General features: G+C 38.4%; 2 protein-coding genes across 6 annotated transcripts in view; one reads left to right on the forward strand and one right to left on the reverse strand.

Moving 5' to 3' along the window:
• Positions 1-2,766, forward strand: part of LOC136255908 (exosome RNA helicase MTR4-like) — a 247,932-nt gene extending 245,166 nt beyond the window's left edge. For all 5 annotated transcript variants that reach the window (XM_066048826.1, XM_066048825.1, XM_066048828.1 and 2 more), the window contains 7 exons: positions 678-773; positions 1,040-1,137; positions 1,240-1,305; positions 1,566-1,671; positions 2,043-2,099; positions 2,155-2,422; positions 2,564-2,766. In XM_066048826.1, the coding sequence (XP_065904898.1) occupies positions 678-773; positions 1,040-1,137; positions 1,240-1,305; positions 1,566-1,671; positions 2,043-2,099; positions 2,155-2,422; positions 2,564-2,616 (744 nt within the window). In that variant the 3' untranslated portion in view covers positions 2,617-2,766. The remainder of the gene's footprint in view (positions 1-677; positions 774-1,039; positions 1,138-1,239; positions 1,306-1,565; positions 1,672-2,042; positions 2,100-2,154; positions 2,423-2,563) is intronic.
• Positions 2,663-15,667, reverse strand: LOC136255911 (leucine-rich repeat-containing protein 1-like). The gene is made up of 21 exons (XM_066048831.1): positions 15,415-15,667; positions 15,240-15,357; positions 13,848-13,926; positions 12,973-13,062; positions 12,554-12,610; positions 11,827-11,890; positions 11,614-11,688; positions 10,310-10,454; positions 10,006-10,078; positions 9,607-9,652; positions 9,235-9,318; positions 8,182-8,297; positions 7,283-7,352; positions 7,029-7,137; positions 6,782-6,876; positions 5,966-6,088; positions 5,689-5,778; positions 4,253-5,219; positions 4,091-4,149; positions 3,768-3,938; positions 2,663-2,968 (listed from the first exon to the last, which is right to left on the reverse strand). The coding sequence occupies exons 1-21, from the start codon at positions 15,586-15,588 to the stop codon at positions 2,852-2,854; spliced, it is 2,922 nt and encodes a 973-aa protein (XP_065904903.1). The 5' UTR covers positions 15,589-15,667; the 3' UTR covers positions 2,663-2,851.
• Between the last annotated feature and the right edge of the window lie 20 nt (positions 15,668-15,687).

Below are 15,687 nucleotides of genomic sequence, written 5' to 3' on the forward strand. Positions count from 1 at the left end.
GTTTTTCAGCACATCTGCCTGGTATCAAATAGAGGACTGGGCTATTATTTAAGTTACTGTTAGTGGCTTTAATTCTATCCCTTTCTGGTGCTCTTTCTTCAAACTAGTTAACTATTTTAAGTTTAGAGCCACCCGAGTGATGAAGTTGCTACAATTGAAAGATCTTACATACAAGTCCATATACATGTAAGCTCAACTCGAATTAGATTAAACGCCGGGTGTTACTCAGACATATCCAAAATAAATGCCTGGTCTTAGATAAAGGCCCTGTTCATTACTGGTCAAAAATGCTGGAAAAGCATGAGGAATCTTTTACATGAGAAAGTACAATATTATTTATGTAGCTATACTAGTGTAATAGAACAGTCACGTGTTGTCAATATCACATGTAATAGTAAAGTACTCTAATAGAGCAGTCACAAACTAGTTGTGAAAATATACTTTAATAAAACAGTCAAATGAAACTCATTAACTGGGACCTACACAGTAGATTGTACAGTACATGTACTTATGTGAGTGAAGGAACCAGTCATAGCAGAATCCCTACTAGAATAAAAATAATAAAACAAGGTGGATAGCAACACAATTCCTAAATGTATAAATCCCAGATGAGAGTTTAATGCTGAAGAGGTAACAAACAGGTCACAATGTTATCTTGTAATGTTTTCCTCTTACAGAAGATAGAGGCACTAGAACATCGTATGTACACACACCCACTGGACAAGAATCCTCAACTAGCGAAACTGTACAACTTGTACTCTGACAAGTCTGAGGTGAGTTAACTGTATCAACTAATTGTTTAGTGTACTATCATGTACTCTACGGGAGCTTATGGGTTAGACCCTACTTTACAATGAGGTTGTTGTACTTGAAATGCAGTGGTACATTTCTTTTCTGAACACCTTAACTAAAATGCCTATTCCACAGTAACACTTATATGACAAGTCATAATATTATGTACCAACTCATTGTAGTGTTCATTATAACATACTAACATATTATGGTGTTCAGTGATGGTGTGTTGTGGGTGTACTTGTAGATTGAGGCACAGGTCAAGGCAGCACAGAAGGAGTTGAAGAAGGTACAGACCATCATGCAGATGGATGAACTGAAGTGTAGGAAGAGAGTGTTAAGACGGTATGCTCTCCCTAACCTGTGTATGTGTTGTAATGTGTGTTTAGTGTTTTCTATTGAGGGATATATCAAGGTCACCATTAATGCACTGCATCATCCCCACAGGTTAGGTTATGCTACTGCTGCTGATGTGATTGAAATAAAAGGAAGAGTGGCGTGTGAGATTGACTCGTAAGTACTGCAATACATACCCCCATCACTCTGTTGCACCTGTTTCTCCCTCACGTTGCTGTGGTGTATGTTTCCTCTTCCTCAGTGGGAAGACATTTTACTTTTCATATTTTCTGTACTACCACACTTTATTACATCCCATTGTATAGATTGTATAGCTAAAAATTGTCTGTGTACACATGCAACTACTCCCTTACATTGTTACAGTACACACACCATACTGCCAGCACTATTGTACTAACACATTCACTGCTACACAGAGGTGATGAGTTACTATTGACTGAGATGATATTCAATGGAGCCTTCAATGACCTCACTGTGGAGCAGTGTGTCTCCCTACTGTCCTGTTTTGTCTTCCAAGAGAAGGTACTGTATATGCCCCCTCCGTGTGTTCACTGTACCACCTGTGTGTGTTCACTGTACCCCCCATGCGTTTATATGACTGCTCCCCTTGTTAAAGAAGCATTTGTAGCATCTTTAGAAAGGAATCTCAGTACAGTGGAACCTCATTTCCGAATCTCTTGGGACCAGGGTGGTCATAAGTCTAAATAAATAGTCCATATCTCTGAAAATGTGTATAATTTAAAAAAAAATATTAGCTACCCTAATAGAGCAGTCATTTCAGTAGTTTTGTTGACCAAGATTCCGGACAAGCGGGGTCCGGATAACTGATGTTCCAGTGTATAGCACCTCTGTGTGTGTGTGCGTGAGTAATTTGTTGTTCTATGTTAACACAGGCCAGTGATATGCCTAAACTAACAGATGAGCTATCTGGACCATTAAAATTAATGCAGGTCAGTTAAAACTACTTTGTTAGTGATACCTGTAAGCTACCCCATCTTATTCCAGGACTCAGCTCGGAGAATTGCTAAGGTATCAGCAGAGGCAAAACTGCCAGTTGAAGAAGAACAATATGTCCAGTCTTTTCGGCCTCACCTAATGGACGTGGTCCACCTGTGGACACAAGGAGCTCAATTCTCACAGATCTGTAAGATGACTGATGCATTTGAGGGCAGTATCATTCGCTGCATCAGAAGACTAGAAGAGTTGATGAGGCAAATGTGTCAAGCAGCTAAGGCCATCGGAAACACTGAACTTGAAAAGAAGTTTGCAGAAGGTGAGCCAGTTATGTGGATACTTATAAACCCCTCAATACAGCAGTCGCATAGAATATTGGGTGCTTTAAAAATTCAACCTCTATATATAGCAATCTTCTGTGTATAGTTTTACAGTTGTAACTATATACTTTATTTCACAGGTATAGTGAAGATCAAGAGAGACATTGTATTCGCAGCTAGTTTATATTTGTAGCAGACAACAAAAGTTATAATAACTACGCGGTTTATTAATCAAACAATCACTTTTTTGTTGTTTTTTATCCACCATTGTCAAATCAATCAAAAAAAATAATTACACCATGTCATACAATAATTGTAATTATTGCCACAAATTGAGTAATTACATTAATTATTGGGTATAATTACAAATAATAATTTTACATAACCAGACAATAAAAATGTATTATCTGTGGGTTGAGGGGTATACACTATAACAATGTTTCTGATGGTTCACGGTAGACTTGTAGTACAACTTTAGTACCAGAGTTCTGTAATAATCCAGCTGCTTCTTCATGTGTCACATTAGTAACATCATAACCATTGACCTGTAGAATGAGGGTGGGAGAAATATACGTATGAACCAAACATCTGATGAAACAATTATGTGACCTGCTGAGTGAAAACCCACCTAGTTTGAATTTTTCTTGAACGTTTTTTTTTTTTTTTGTGACTGTCTAGAAGAAAAACCAATGGACTATTACGTTTCAATCTAGTGGATACTTCTGGAGGCTGTTCAAGTTTAGAAATGGGGATAATATCCACAACTCGTGCTTGCTTCATGATACAGAAATGAGATACATGTATTCTCGGTCTCCATGAAGAGGGGCTAATTAAATCTGATAGATTCTAGCATAAAATATTTTTAGTCACACATGTCCCTAATCGAACTTAAAATTTCTAATTTTTCCTTTAACTTGTACTGATAGGATTAGTCTGGCTAGTTTTAGTGATTTATATGTGATCAATCGTGGGATTCATTCCTTACATAACTGCGCTGCATAACTGTACTGCATTAGCCCAATTATCCACACAACTGTGCTGTATGACTCACACAGTACAGTTATGCAGCTAATTGGTACAATATGGGAAATACAGCACGCAGCGGCACTTTGATCCTCCCACGCAAAGTGAAATAATTAATGTTAAAGTTTATGGCCGTACAATTGGCAAGTGACTGCCAATAATTGCACAATGAATACTAATTGGCTTTATGCCACATTATTTATTTATTAAGGCTTTACAGCACAAGTGCTGAAGGTCTGTAGGACACCTGGTCCTACAGCCTGTTTAAAGTTGTTACAGGAAGTGTGCATGTATATATCATAAGTTTAAACAATTGCTTACTGAAATGATTTTGTCTCCAATTTCAATTTGTCCAGATAGTTGGGCTGGTTTACCCTCCGCCATATCGTACACAAACAAGCCGGGGTCACCATGGTGCCACAGGTTCTCCCCATTAATGCCCCCCGTTATGCTGATACCCAACGCTGGGTTCTTGAACAGCTCAATCATTATCTGTAAGGGAAGATGATAACATGAACGTGGTGGAATTAAATAGTAGCAAAATTTACTGCACTAAAATATTTGGTTATGTACAGGCAATTTCTGTTAACAGATTCCACTTAACATACACATTTTTACACAGAATGATAGTACATCAAACTAACCATTTTTCCTTCCAAGCCAGGCACTCTAGGGGTAGGTGTGTTGGTCCTCCCAAACTGAACTACACACACAACACAAATAGGATCACTGGTGTTCACATACACATCATACCAATATCAATCTACTAAGATATTTTATTATCACAAAAAGCTATATAACCTCACCAGCAGATCCTGTACTGGACAGTTGGTACTGGAAATGTCTCACTGGAGTAGCCCGGCCGGAATGATGAGGTGAAATACCCTGTGCTCTGGTGGGGGAGTCTGACCTCCTGCGCATCCTATCCATGAGGTAATTAGGAGCAACACTGTTCACAGGTAGGGTAGTACTCTTCTGATACTTTGGTTTAGCATTAGGGGACAGGTACCAGTCTGGTTCAATGTTCGTATCAAAGTTTGGTTCACTATGATGGCTGTGTGGTGGATTAAAGAACTGGTCAGAATCACCAATGATGTCTGCACTACGTTGTCTCATGTGCATTGAAGGATTGTTGTTATTCTGTTGGTTGGGAATTGAAGGGATTCTGTGCGGAGGCGCTGACGGCACTCGCTGGTTTAACCTTAACATGTTGTGACCATCATGAAACACTGCATCTGGTGATGGAGAGAATTGTACAAGATTGTCCCGACTGCCTGCTCGGTAAGGTATGGCTCCATGTAGCACATCAGCACCACTACGTCCTGAATTATTAGTGTTCATCACAGCACCATTAATACCATTCATTGTTTGCTTGTAATGATGAGTTGACTCCGTACTCTCTTGGCTAGCACTGATTGTTAACAAATGTGTAGTGTCTTCAACCATTAAATGAGGCTGATCATGTTCGTAACTTTGTTGATTATTAACCATTCTCTGTTGCGGGGGATGAAAAGGTATTGTAGCACTCGTATCAAACCAGTTTAATGGACTTGCTACTGATTTGGGTGCATCTAACAGTGGCTGGTCTATGTCCCCTCCCACAGTTGAGTCTGGTGATCTCATAGAGTCGGGATATGTGCTACTGCTGTGGTGGGCACTACTTGAAGAATACTGTGGTAAGATACCATTGCTTGTTTCCATTATCGTTGGCACTTCTGGTAGCTGTGGTAACATCCCATCTTCTTGGAAATGGGCTGGTGAACTAGGAACCTCCTAAATGTAATACACGTACATAAACCATTACACAGGTGATTTTTGAAGCAACAGAAATGACTTAATTCTAAAAGACTCGGTTGTCAAACAAAATTATAGAAAATCAGTAGTACTAATTTCAGCAATACACATAATTTTATTGAGGTTTGGTTTTTATCAAAACACTACAACAAACACTAAATATATGATAGCCCATAAATTGTAATGGTGTTGTCATGTGGGTCACATGAAACAATTGACTGTCATGTTAATCACATGGATCAGTGTGTGGGGGTCATGTGTTTGGGGGAGGAAGTACATTTAGATATATCTGAAATGAGGACATTTTTATTAATACAGTTGTAAGGATACTTCAGCATGGTACTAAGGTGTACCAATGTATTTTCAAAATATTAATTCTAAGTATTGAATACACAACATTGCACAGATAATAATCAATTTACAGTAGCTATACACTCCTGTAACTCACATCAGAATCAAGGGCCTTTAAGAAGCTGTATGGTCTGTTGATACTCTTGTTAGCATCTCTGTTGAGTCTCATCCTAATACCTGAATCAGTCTGTGACAGGCACCAATAATGTAACAAAATGAACTATATGTAGTGTACTTATACCTATATAGATACTAGATAGTAACACTATCAGTAAAAATTTAAGGAACCTGACAAACACTAACACTACCAACAAACAAGTCACTAGCTGTACTGCACAATTATACAGTAACTATATACTCACACACACGCATACTTGTTCTCTATATGGTGAGTTGGTTATTTTAGGTGATTTACCATCACCAGAGTCTCTACTTGTCCTTCTTGCCATAATCCTGGAGTGAACCTCCTTAGGATAAGCTATGGAGTCCTTGGGTATCTATAAGTACAACATTATAGTTCATTAAATTTACATGTGTACATGTAGTATACAGTGTGTGGCACCTACTACATTGGAACATGACAACTTCACACACACAACATGTACACTGTATTGTGGTCAGACTATTATAAATGCCTGGTCCAGTTGGTTGGTTAGTTGGTGGGCCTCATAACAGATGAGTTTCAAATAAACATTGAGACTCAAATGAATGCCTAGTGCAGTCATAAGTTCTAGTTCTAACATTTCCGTGCAGTGCATTGCAATTGAATGACAAAGTGAAGAATGCTACACAGACTTCCTGTGAATCTGTGAAATACATGTACTGAGGAAAACACAAAAGTGAATATAACACTGAGAAAAAAAGTTATTCTAAGTGAATGCTGAACTTGTATATAACACTGGTCTCTATAATTGAAAGCCGCTGGAAAGGAATAAACACCCAGGCCATAATTCGAGACAATAAGGTATACAATTGAGCCATTCAATGTAGAGTTTAAGTTTTTAAACAAGTATGAAAGGCTGTCAAAATCATGGTAAGAAGCCCATTGGGACTGTGAAGCAAATTACTCTCTATGTATCCACTAAGAACAATGATTGTAAAAGACTCCAATGGGTCTATCTCCATCTCCTGTAGGTCAATTAGTGTCAATTAGGAACACTTCACTGTACACAAACACACAGACTGCTGACCTTATCATCAGCCACATTGAAGGCTATAGCACTAGACTTCTTGGGAGTGTCTGATAATGAAGGATGATGGCCCGAGTTAGCTGATGGTGGAGGAGCTACAGTGAAAGTGAGAAAGTGAAGTGATGGTCATAACACTCACACAAACACACACATACATGCAAGCACACACACATACATGCAAGCACACACACATACATGCAAGCACACACACATACATGCAAGCACACACACACACACACACACACACCGATATTAGTGTTAGTATCATCGAGACTTTGTTGCGGGAACAACACACAGGTCAAGACCAGTTGTCCTCTCTCATCTTTCTCTGATTGTAGGTCCACCATTGGCTTTGTCTGTAACCATGACAAATATAATCTGCAGCTGTTTTGTAAAATGTGTGCATGTGTTATGTGTGTGTGTGTGTGTGTGTGTGTGTGTGCGTGTGTGTGTGTGTGTGTGTGTGTGTGTGTGCGTGCGTGCGTGCGTGTTTGTAGCTACCTGATGTTTACTCAACCATATTGCTGACAAGTGTCTCAGTGAGGTCAGACTGAACGGTAGAAACTGAAGCCTACACAACAACACACAACACCACATTACAATGTTATCACTTTCACTAGAAATGATAACCTAGTATATCACTTTATCAATATGATACTACATGAGGTGTCAGAAATATATAGGATACCAAAATACCAAACATTTGGCATGATTCAATGCTAAAAAAATTAAATAAAATTTGCCAACCTACGTACCAGCAATTATATTGTAATTGGTCAGTTGCAGGTTAACTCTCCCCAAACGTTCATCATTTACAGGTGTGTGGTACATAGTAAATGTACTCGAAAAACATGACATGGTACCAAGTCAGGAGTCTGACAACAATTTTATTTATCAAGAACAAATCTGACGTACTTATACACACTAGCAGTCATGCATAAATATTGAATTACTCAACTCTGAAAGTTTTTGGTCATTTTGGTAACGAAACAACCTGCCTGTGAAATATCTAGGTAACTACTTACCAGCTATACTACTAGTAAGGTAAAAAAATGTTTTGCTCCGATGGGCACCACTGGGCACAGGGCTTCAACATACATGATGTTATCATGACTGATGTGAGGATGTCAGTCTCTGGATCCTCATTAAATGACAACAGTTTACAATTCACATAATTGCTTTAGGATGTACAGTCAGCAAAGAACACCTAAATATATATCCTTACACATTAATGTAGCTATACGGGCTGTTGGGCTGTACTGAAACACGAGACTAAAGTTTTACTATTTACCAGGAATTATGAAAACAGAAATCCTTTTCTCTGTCATGAAAGTTTACCATTATTTAACAACAACACACACACCTTATAACATGCACAGAGATATGTCATTAGACAATACCTGTTGTCCACTAGATTTAATACTGAGAGATTGTGTAGAAATCCGAACTCGGTTGGTAAGGAAACAATCTGGTTATCTCGTAGTGACAGCACCGTCAACTTGCTACAACTGCCCAACTGCAACAACACCATATATGGTAATGAGTTAGGTATCACATCATACTAAAACTACATGTGGCTTACAATATGTTCAACACCTGTCTTAAATATAAAGGCACAGGCTTATACAGATTCGAAAAGTAGAGTACACTTTTTGTGATGCAACATGCTGAAGCTACGCAAGTAGTCACAACATCATAAAACAGTAGGATGTATTCATATCATGCAGCTATGAGTATTCAGTGTTTATTCTATTACAGATGGTGTTGCTCAGTGCTGCTCAGTGCTGCTGGATGGTAGCAGCCATAACACCAGATGACATAATGCCAGAAAATTTGTTTGCTCATGGAGTAAAACAAACCAGTTCAAAAGACAGTTGGTCACACTTATCAACCATCTCAAAAAAGCACGCATGCACACACGCATGCAAAGACACACTCAGCCATGAAGGTTCTACAAGACCGAAATGTACACATGTAACACAACAGCTAGCTATATACATGCATGTAATTTGGTCTCCAGGAAAACCAACAGTGTGACTTGGAAAAACTGATGCATTACAAAATAATATTGGTGAATCATAGACTATTGGCTGGCAGGCAGGCAGGCAGTTTGATAATAGTAATTATATAGATCTTCTGAAATCCTGTTAAGTACAGGAATTGGTTAATTTCCTTTCCAAGCAATTATTCAAGTTTCCAGAGAATGATGCGATAATTCAAGAGCTAGAAATTATACAAATTTAGCTGTAAGCAAATTTTGACAGCCTATACAGATACTAGTTACCTCACAATAAAATCATGTGATAGAGAGTGTATGGATTGAAGCCATTTACAATGAGCAGTTTTTGTTCAAATTATTCCCGTACTATTCATTACTAACATACAACATTGGACAAAACAAAGCAAACACACACACACACAAACTACACACATTACAAAACACACACACTCACTTGTGGAGGGATATAGGTGAGGTCATTCTCATCAATGATTAAAGTGGACAACTTCTTGAGATATCCAATGTTACGTGGCAACTCCTGAAAGAGAAGATATGTATCAGATAAGATATATAGTTTCATGTGTGAGGGTGGATTAGATACTGATGAGGAATTGACTATACAGTGTGCAACCAGATACACCACACTCCTGATAAAAGAAGTATTCCATGTACTATAGTGTAGCATTACAGAAATGTGTGTCAGTATGTAGGTGTGTATTGTGTGTACACGTGTCATACACACACGTGCCCAATCACACCCATGTACACACTATATACACATACAACACAATACTTGTTCCACTCATACACAACACAACATACATACCTGAAGGTTATTACTAGTCAAACACAACTCAGTGATCTCCTCCAGCCTGTAACACAATTACACTTTGATAAAACAAAGAGGGTACACACACACAAACACCTACACTACATACACACATGATATATGTCACAATCACGTTGACTACACTAGACCACTGGACAGTCTTCTCTATTGAGAATATTTACTACAAATATGAACACAAACGGTACTACAACTGAATCACTAGCTGTAGGAAACACACTTCACTACTTAATAACAATAAGTGTGGAACTAATAGCAGCCATAAAAATTCGAAAACAGAAACAAGTGAAAAACTAGTTGGTGATTGGCTTTAAAACTTTTTTGTCAATTGATCAGCTTACTGTGCACTAGTTGTCTCTGTGGATGCATAGAACTCACCTCCCAATAGAGGCCGGTAGCCTCATCAGTCGATTTCTCTCAATCTTCAACACTGACAGATTGCTCATTCCACCTACCCCAGCAAAATTTAAGACATATACACCAATGAAGTGATATATGTATTCCAAACATACAGTTTATGTGTGTGCGCGCATGTGTGTGTGTGCGTGCGTGCGTGCGTGCGTGTGTGTGCATGTTGGCTATATTATTGTGCACATATTGCATACATTTTACATGCAACTTACACGACCTCCTAAACAGGTATGTTATATGTATAACAAAAAACAATCACACCACAAGTCACCTATAGTTTCAGGTAGTTCAGCTAATAAGTTGTCACTGAGGAAGAAGTCTCTTAACTCAGACAGGTTACCGAGTTCCGGAGGGAGTACCTCCAACTTGTTCTCTGACAACTCAAGAAACTGTAACTCCTGCAAGCGACCCAAATCCTGCACAGACAATAACACTCAGTGATAAATGTACAACAATTGAGCAACTAGCCAACTACATTGTATATGGAGCTATGTAATAAGACTGGGACAAATATACTCTCTAAAGCTTCATCAGGAAGATCCAGTATAACTTTGTCTACTGACACTGTCATGGTGAAAGTGGACATGCTAACTTTTCCTTACCACTATACTTTCAGCATACCATATTTGTAGGAAACATGGACTAGTAGTTCCCTTTCTCTATCATGTACCAAGTATAGTTGCCCACTAGCAGCTGAGTGTTTTGGATACATATGAACACACTAATACCAAGATGAAAATATTGATTGGAAGTTGTTGATGTTCCCAGGATAAATAGCAAATTATACGTCAACATGTTGTACCCCACAACAGCTTATGGCCCCTCCACATTTAAGTCAATTTAAAATCCTACAAGGGAAACCTCATGGTTGCTAAACTGGGCACATCCCAAAACTTTAGAAATTCACTACCTATAACACACACGTAGGTCTTCCTAACAACAGGTCTTGTAACTAGAGTAGTTGTATGGTATCTGTTGTAGGGCAGTTGATCACATCAACACTGCTTGATGGATATTAGCACCAACATGGCGTTGATAAGCTTCGGCTTTGAGATATAATTCTCCAAATGATATTCCCTTTGTCGCATGATTAACAACAACTGCACCAGCTACCATTAATTTAATGGAAGGAAAAATTTGGTGCAATTGGTAAATTTGTCATTTTGCCACACACTAAATATTTAATACTAGCTCTACTGTGTACATCCATTCACTGAGTGTTGCACTAAAATTTAACATGCAAATGTCATATAAACAGGATGTACTGTTTGCCACAATTTCCCCCCCAAACAAAATTTCACATTCAGAAAGTTGTGAACCCTAACTCCTCCAATCAACAGTTTATATTATGAACTCTTGCTACAACCAATGACATCCCACCACATGTAACCTCTACCGTCAAAATATTCAGTTAATTAAGAGCCAATATAGAATTTCTATTTTTTATGTAACAATAGCTACTGTATCTAATTCTCTTCAATAACAAAAGATTAAAACGTAGTGCTACATGTTTACATCCTGGTTGTTATGATAACAAAAACAATATATGGAATAGCATCTGTATTATCAACCTACCACTGGTAGTCGTGATAACATGTTGATATCAGCCCAAAACTCCTTCAAACTGATCATGTTCCCAATCAATGGCGGCTGTAATGGGATGATGAGACGTACATGAAATACAATAAAAATAGTTAGGGGCTTATATGGTAATGTTTTATAGTATGTGCCAACACAAATTATAAAATGACTACATATTTCAATTCCTAACACATATTCTGTGCTTACCAAATTTTCAAATTCATTACAGCCAAGATCTATCCTCTCCAAATGTAATAACCGAGACATTGATCTAATAGTACAACACAGTACAAACTCTTTAATGCAAGCACACATAGTCAGCCCGTGTAAGTCCTCCAAAAAAGATAATCATACGCACACAAATATCAATGAATGCTTAATACATTTAAGAGTTTTGTGGAATTTACATAATTAGATAGCCCATCAGTTACAACATTCCCACAAAGAGACTGTTATTATTACTAACACTGGTACACCATTATCACATCAAGTGGTGTTAAAATAAACACATCAATTTCACATCAACGAAACATTCACGACAATTGGCCCATCATCCCTGTAAGTCAACTAACAGCCAACAACTACAGTCTGATAAAAATGCCAAGTTGATAGGTAACCATTTGTCACACTTAGTTACTCCCTCCCTTCTTGTTGCAATAACTTGACAAGCGATAATATACTACTGTCTACCTTTTTGTTTAGTACTATCCTAGTAGGGACTTGTGAGAAGGACAAAAAGCACACAGGAAACAATATTTATCCAAGAAAAGTCTTACAGATTTCTCTAGCCAAATTACAAATTTGTTAATTACATATGTAATAAATCATACATACAATGATGATCTTATTTCCACAAATCCTCATATTTTAAAATTAATTTCTTTAATTTTGTACATTGTATTTTACAACTATTACACACACAGTGAGCACTTACTCTGGCAAATCACTGAGGCAGTTCTCTCGTAGCTCTAAAACAATTAGTTTCTGCAACCTACAAAACAAATACAAAGGAAACTCACCCACAAAATACATCGCAAGTACACAAAGCTATATGCCCCAAAAACCATGTAGACCTTAAAACATAGACACTTAGATATTCAGGACACTTATCCATGGTTCCATTTTTACAAGTGTACATACATACCTACGCACATACATAATACATAACAAATTTAGCTTTCTATCAAGGCACCTATTTCAAATAAGCCCATTTTGTGGTGAACTTTTCAAAAGCTAGATTCACTCCTAATAAGTAAAGTCACAAGGTGTGGACACAGAATATGATAACAGAAAAGGTGATAATCTCAAACACTAGGTTAACACCAATCTACTACTTGATTGATGATGACTAACTTTCCCAAGCTGACTGGCAGAGTCTCCAAGCAGGCATCATTCAACAGCAGAGTGTGTAAATTAACCAGAGCAGTTATTGAATCTGGCAATCTGTAATAATCAAAATACAATAGATAAATTGAATGAACATTACACAAATGAAATTGTTAGGGGTTAAATTTCAGTACTGGAGTTTGAACAATTAAAAGTCTTCTTGGAAATAAGTAACCAAGAACAATAAGTAACACAGATATGTGGTCTTGGGTGATTTTAAGCTAGTAGAGTCCATATATAAGTGTTCTTTCCCCTACCCCAACAAGTATCAATTTCTCCATCACACTTGTGGAACAGCTGGCTACATGACCACAGTCCAACCAAGTCAGCCAGCCAGTCTAATAAGTAGTCTCCAATGGGACTGGACTACAAACCCAAAGGTTTGTTTACCTATAACTTTTTCAATTTGAAGAATGTGTGTGGTTTAATCATTTAACTAAAGGATATTACGTGTCCACTATATCATGTAATGTAATACTTCTGGTCAGTTACGTTTATCACACACTACATGCACACACACGAGTCATGCAGACACACACACGAGCCATGCAGACACACACACGAGTCATGCAGACACACACACGAGTCATGCAGACACACACACGAGTCATGCAGACACACACACGAGTCATGCAGACACACACACGAGTCATGCAGACACACACACGAGTCATGCAGACACACACACGAGTCATGCAGACACACACGCGAGTCATGCAGACACACACGCAAGTCATGCAGACACACACACGAGTCATGCAGACACACACATGAGTCATGCAGACACACATACACACATACATACAAACATGTATATGCATTGCACACTTCAGATTACATACCTTCCTAAAGGATTAGTACTGAGATCAAGGTAGGTCAATTCCTTGCAGTTATAAATGACACTTGGTATTTCGCCCAAAGCTATAACCAACACAACAATATACATTACCACAGGCAACTTGATATCTTGATAACTATTTAGTGGTTAACATGCTTAGCTATGAACCAGTGACCACAATAATGATCCCTCACTAAATGAGGCACTCCAACTCAGATACAAACAGTTCTGGAATGAGAGAGTCCATAGAAAATGTTTCCAAGTTCCTGACTAAGGAAGTGTCTATGATTAATTGGTTACAAGTGCAGGTCTTAGCCACATTGTGATTGATACCCAAAGTGAAACATACCTCACACAACATAACCACTATTACAATGGCTGAAAACAAGGTTCAGTTGTTTAGATATGTGGTCACGTACTGTCTAATTATAACAAGATGTCACATAAGTGATAAATGTTTATTGAACTTGTGACCAAGTCCCGAACTTGTGACCAAGTCCCGAACTTGTGACTGAGTCCCCTAATAATTGCATAGCATATGTACATCTGTTGTGTTGTGTGTGTGTGTGGGTGTGTATGTACGTGTGAGTGTGTGTGTGTGTGTGTGTGTGTGTGTGTGTGTGTGTGTGTGTGTGTGTGTGTGTGTGTGTGTGTGTGTGTGTGTGTGTGTGTGTGTGTGTGTGTGTGTGTGTGTGTGCGCGCACTGCATGCAGTACACCCATACAGTCATGTATCCTACAAGCCAACTGATAACTCACATCACTGACACATGTCATCATACCCTTACAAGTCAACACAACAGCTGCCAATGTCTAACCACCCAGATTCTGATTACAGGGACCAGCCATATTACATATTTCTCACATCAAGAAACAGGCTAAAAGCTACAAGTCTGGACATTAAAAAAAAAATCATCCATCGGTGAGTCATAATAAAGGAATGCTGGTAATATTAAGACGTTAGCACTATCTCTTTAACATCCAGTCCACACCATTAATGAGATCGCTTTGATCTGTTCCCATGACAAACATGTTTGGTATCCAAACATCTATGACTGCTGTTTGGCCACCAATTCCAGTTACTAAAACAATGTCGTCCAATTTTAACCCACAACTTAGCTGCCCTGCCCTCCCCACCCCACTAATATATAATCAACACACCAACTCAGACAGCTCAAACAGCACTTATGTGAAACAACTTAATTTCACAATAGAATTAAAGTTTAACAATTATAACTACTATACAATACGAGGTAAGGCTTCATGAGTGTGTAGTTTGGTGCATGGCTGTAGAAAACTGTAGCTACATTAGTACTAAGCTATGCATGCCTGACCATATTACTCGAGCAACACAGCCGCTACAATAACAACACGCACACTACACTTATAAAACTAACCGTTCTTGCTAAGATCTAGGTGTTCCAAGTTGACTAGATGCGATATAGCAGGCGATAGATACATTATATCATTGTCGCTCAGGTTCAAATAGGTCAATAGCTGCAGGTTGAAGACAGCCTACACGTGGTACATCACGTACAGTATTAATAAATGCACTTCACGTATTTGTACCACCTTGGGTAATTCTGATATTCTGTTACAGTTGAGGCGTAGAATTCGCATCGTTTCTGGATGTGATAGTGGCTCGTTGGGTACTTGCGTTAAATTCCTGTGTTCCTGGACCCATTCTTCGAGTGTCCGTCTCCGGGATCGCTTCTTTCTGAACAGCGAAATGCAAAATAACGACATCTTCAATAATATCAGTCCTCGACGTGACGAACAACACCCTAAAGTGTGATCAATCCTCTTTAAAGCGCACCTGCTTGATAGCGCTCATTAAATATGAAA

Source organism: Dysidea avara, chromosome 5 (assembly GCF_963678975.1).
Source record: "Dysidea avara chromosome 5, odDysAvar1.4, whole genome shotgun sequence".
Taxonomy (NCBI): Eukaryota; Metazoa; Porifera; class Demospongiae; order Dictyoceratida; family Dysideidae; genus Dysidea; species Dysidea avara.

Coding starts and splice junctions, on each gene's coding strand:
- LOC136255911 (XM_066048831.1), bottom strand. CDS start 15,588: ATGTCGTTATTTTGCATTTCGCTGTTCAGAAAGAAGCGATCCCGGAGA. Junction 11,689..11,826: donor GTAATGAATTTGAAAATTTG/GTAAGCACAGAA, acceptor ATCCCATTACAG/CCGCCATTGATTGGGAACAT. Junction 9,319..9,606: donor TGACTAGTAATAACCTTCAG/GTATGTATGTTG, acceptor CTTCTCTTTCAG/GAGTTGCCACGTAACATTGG.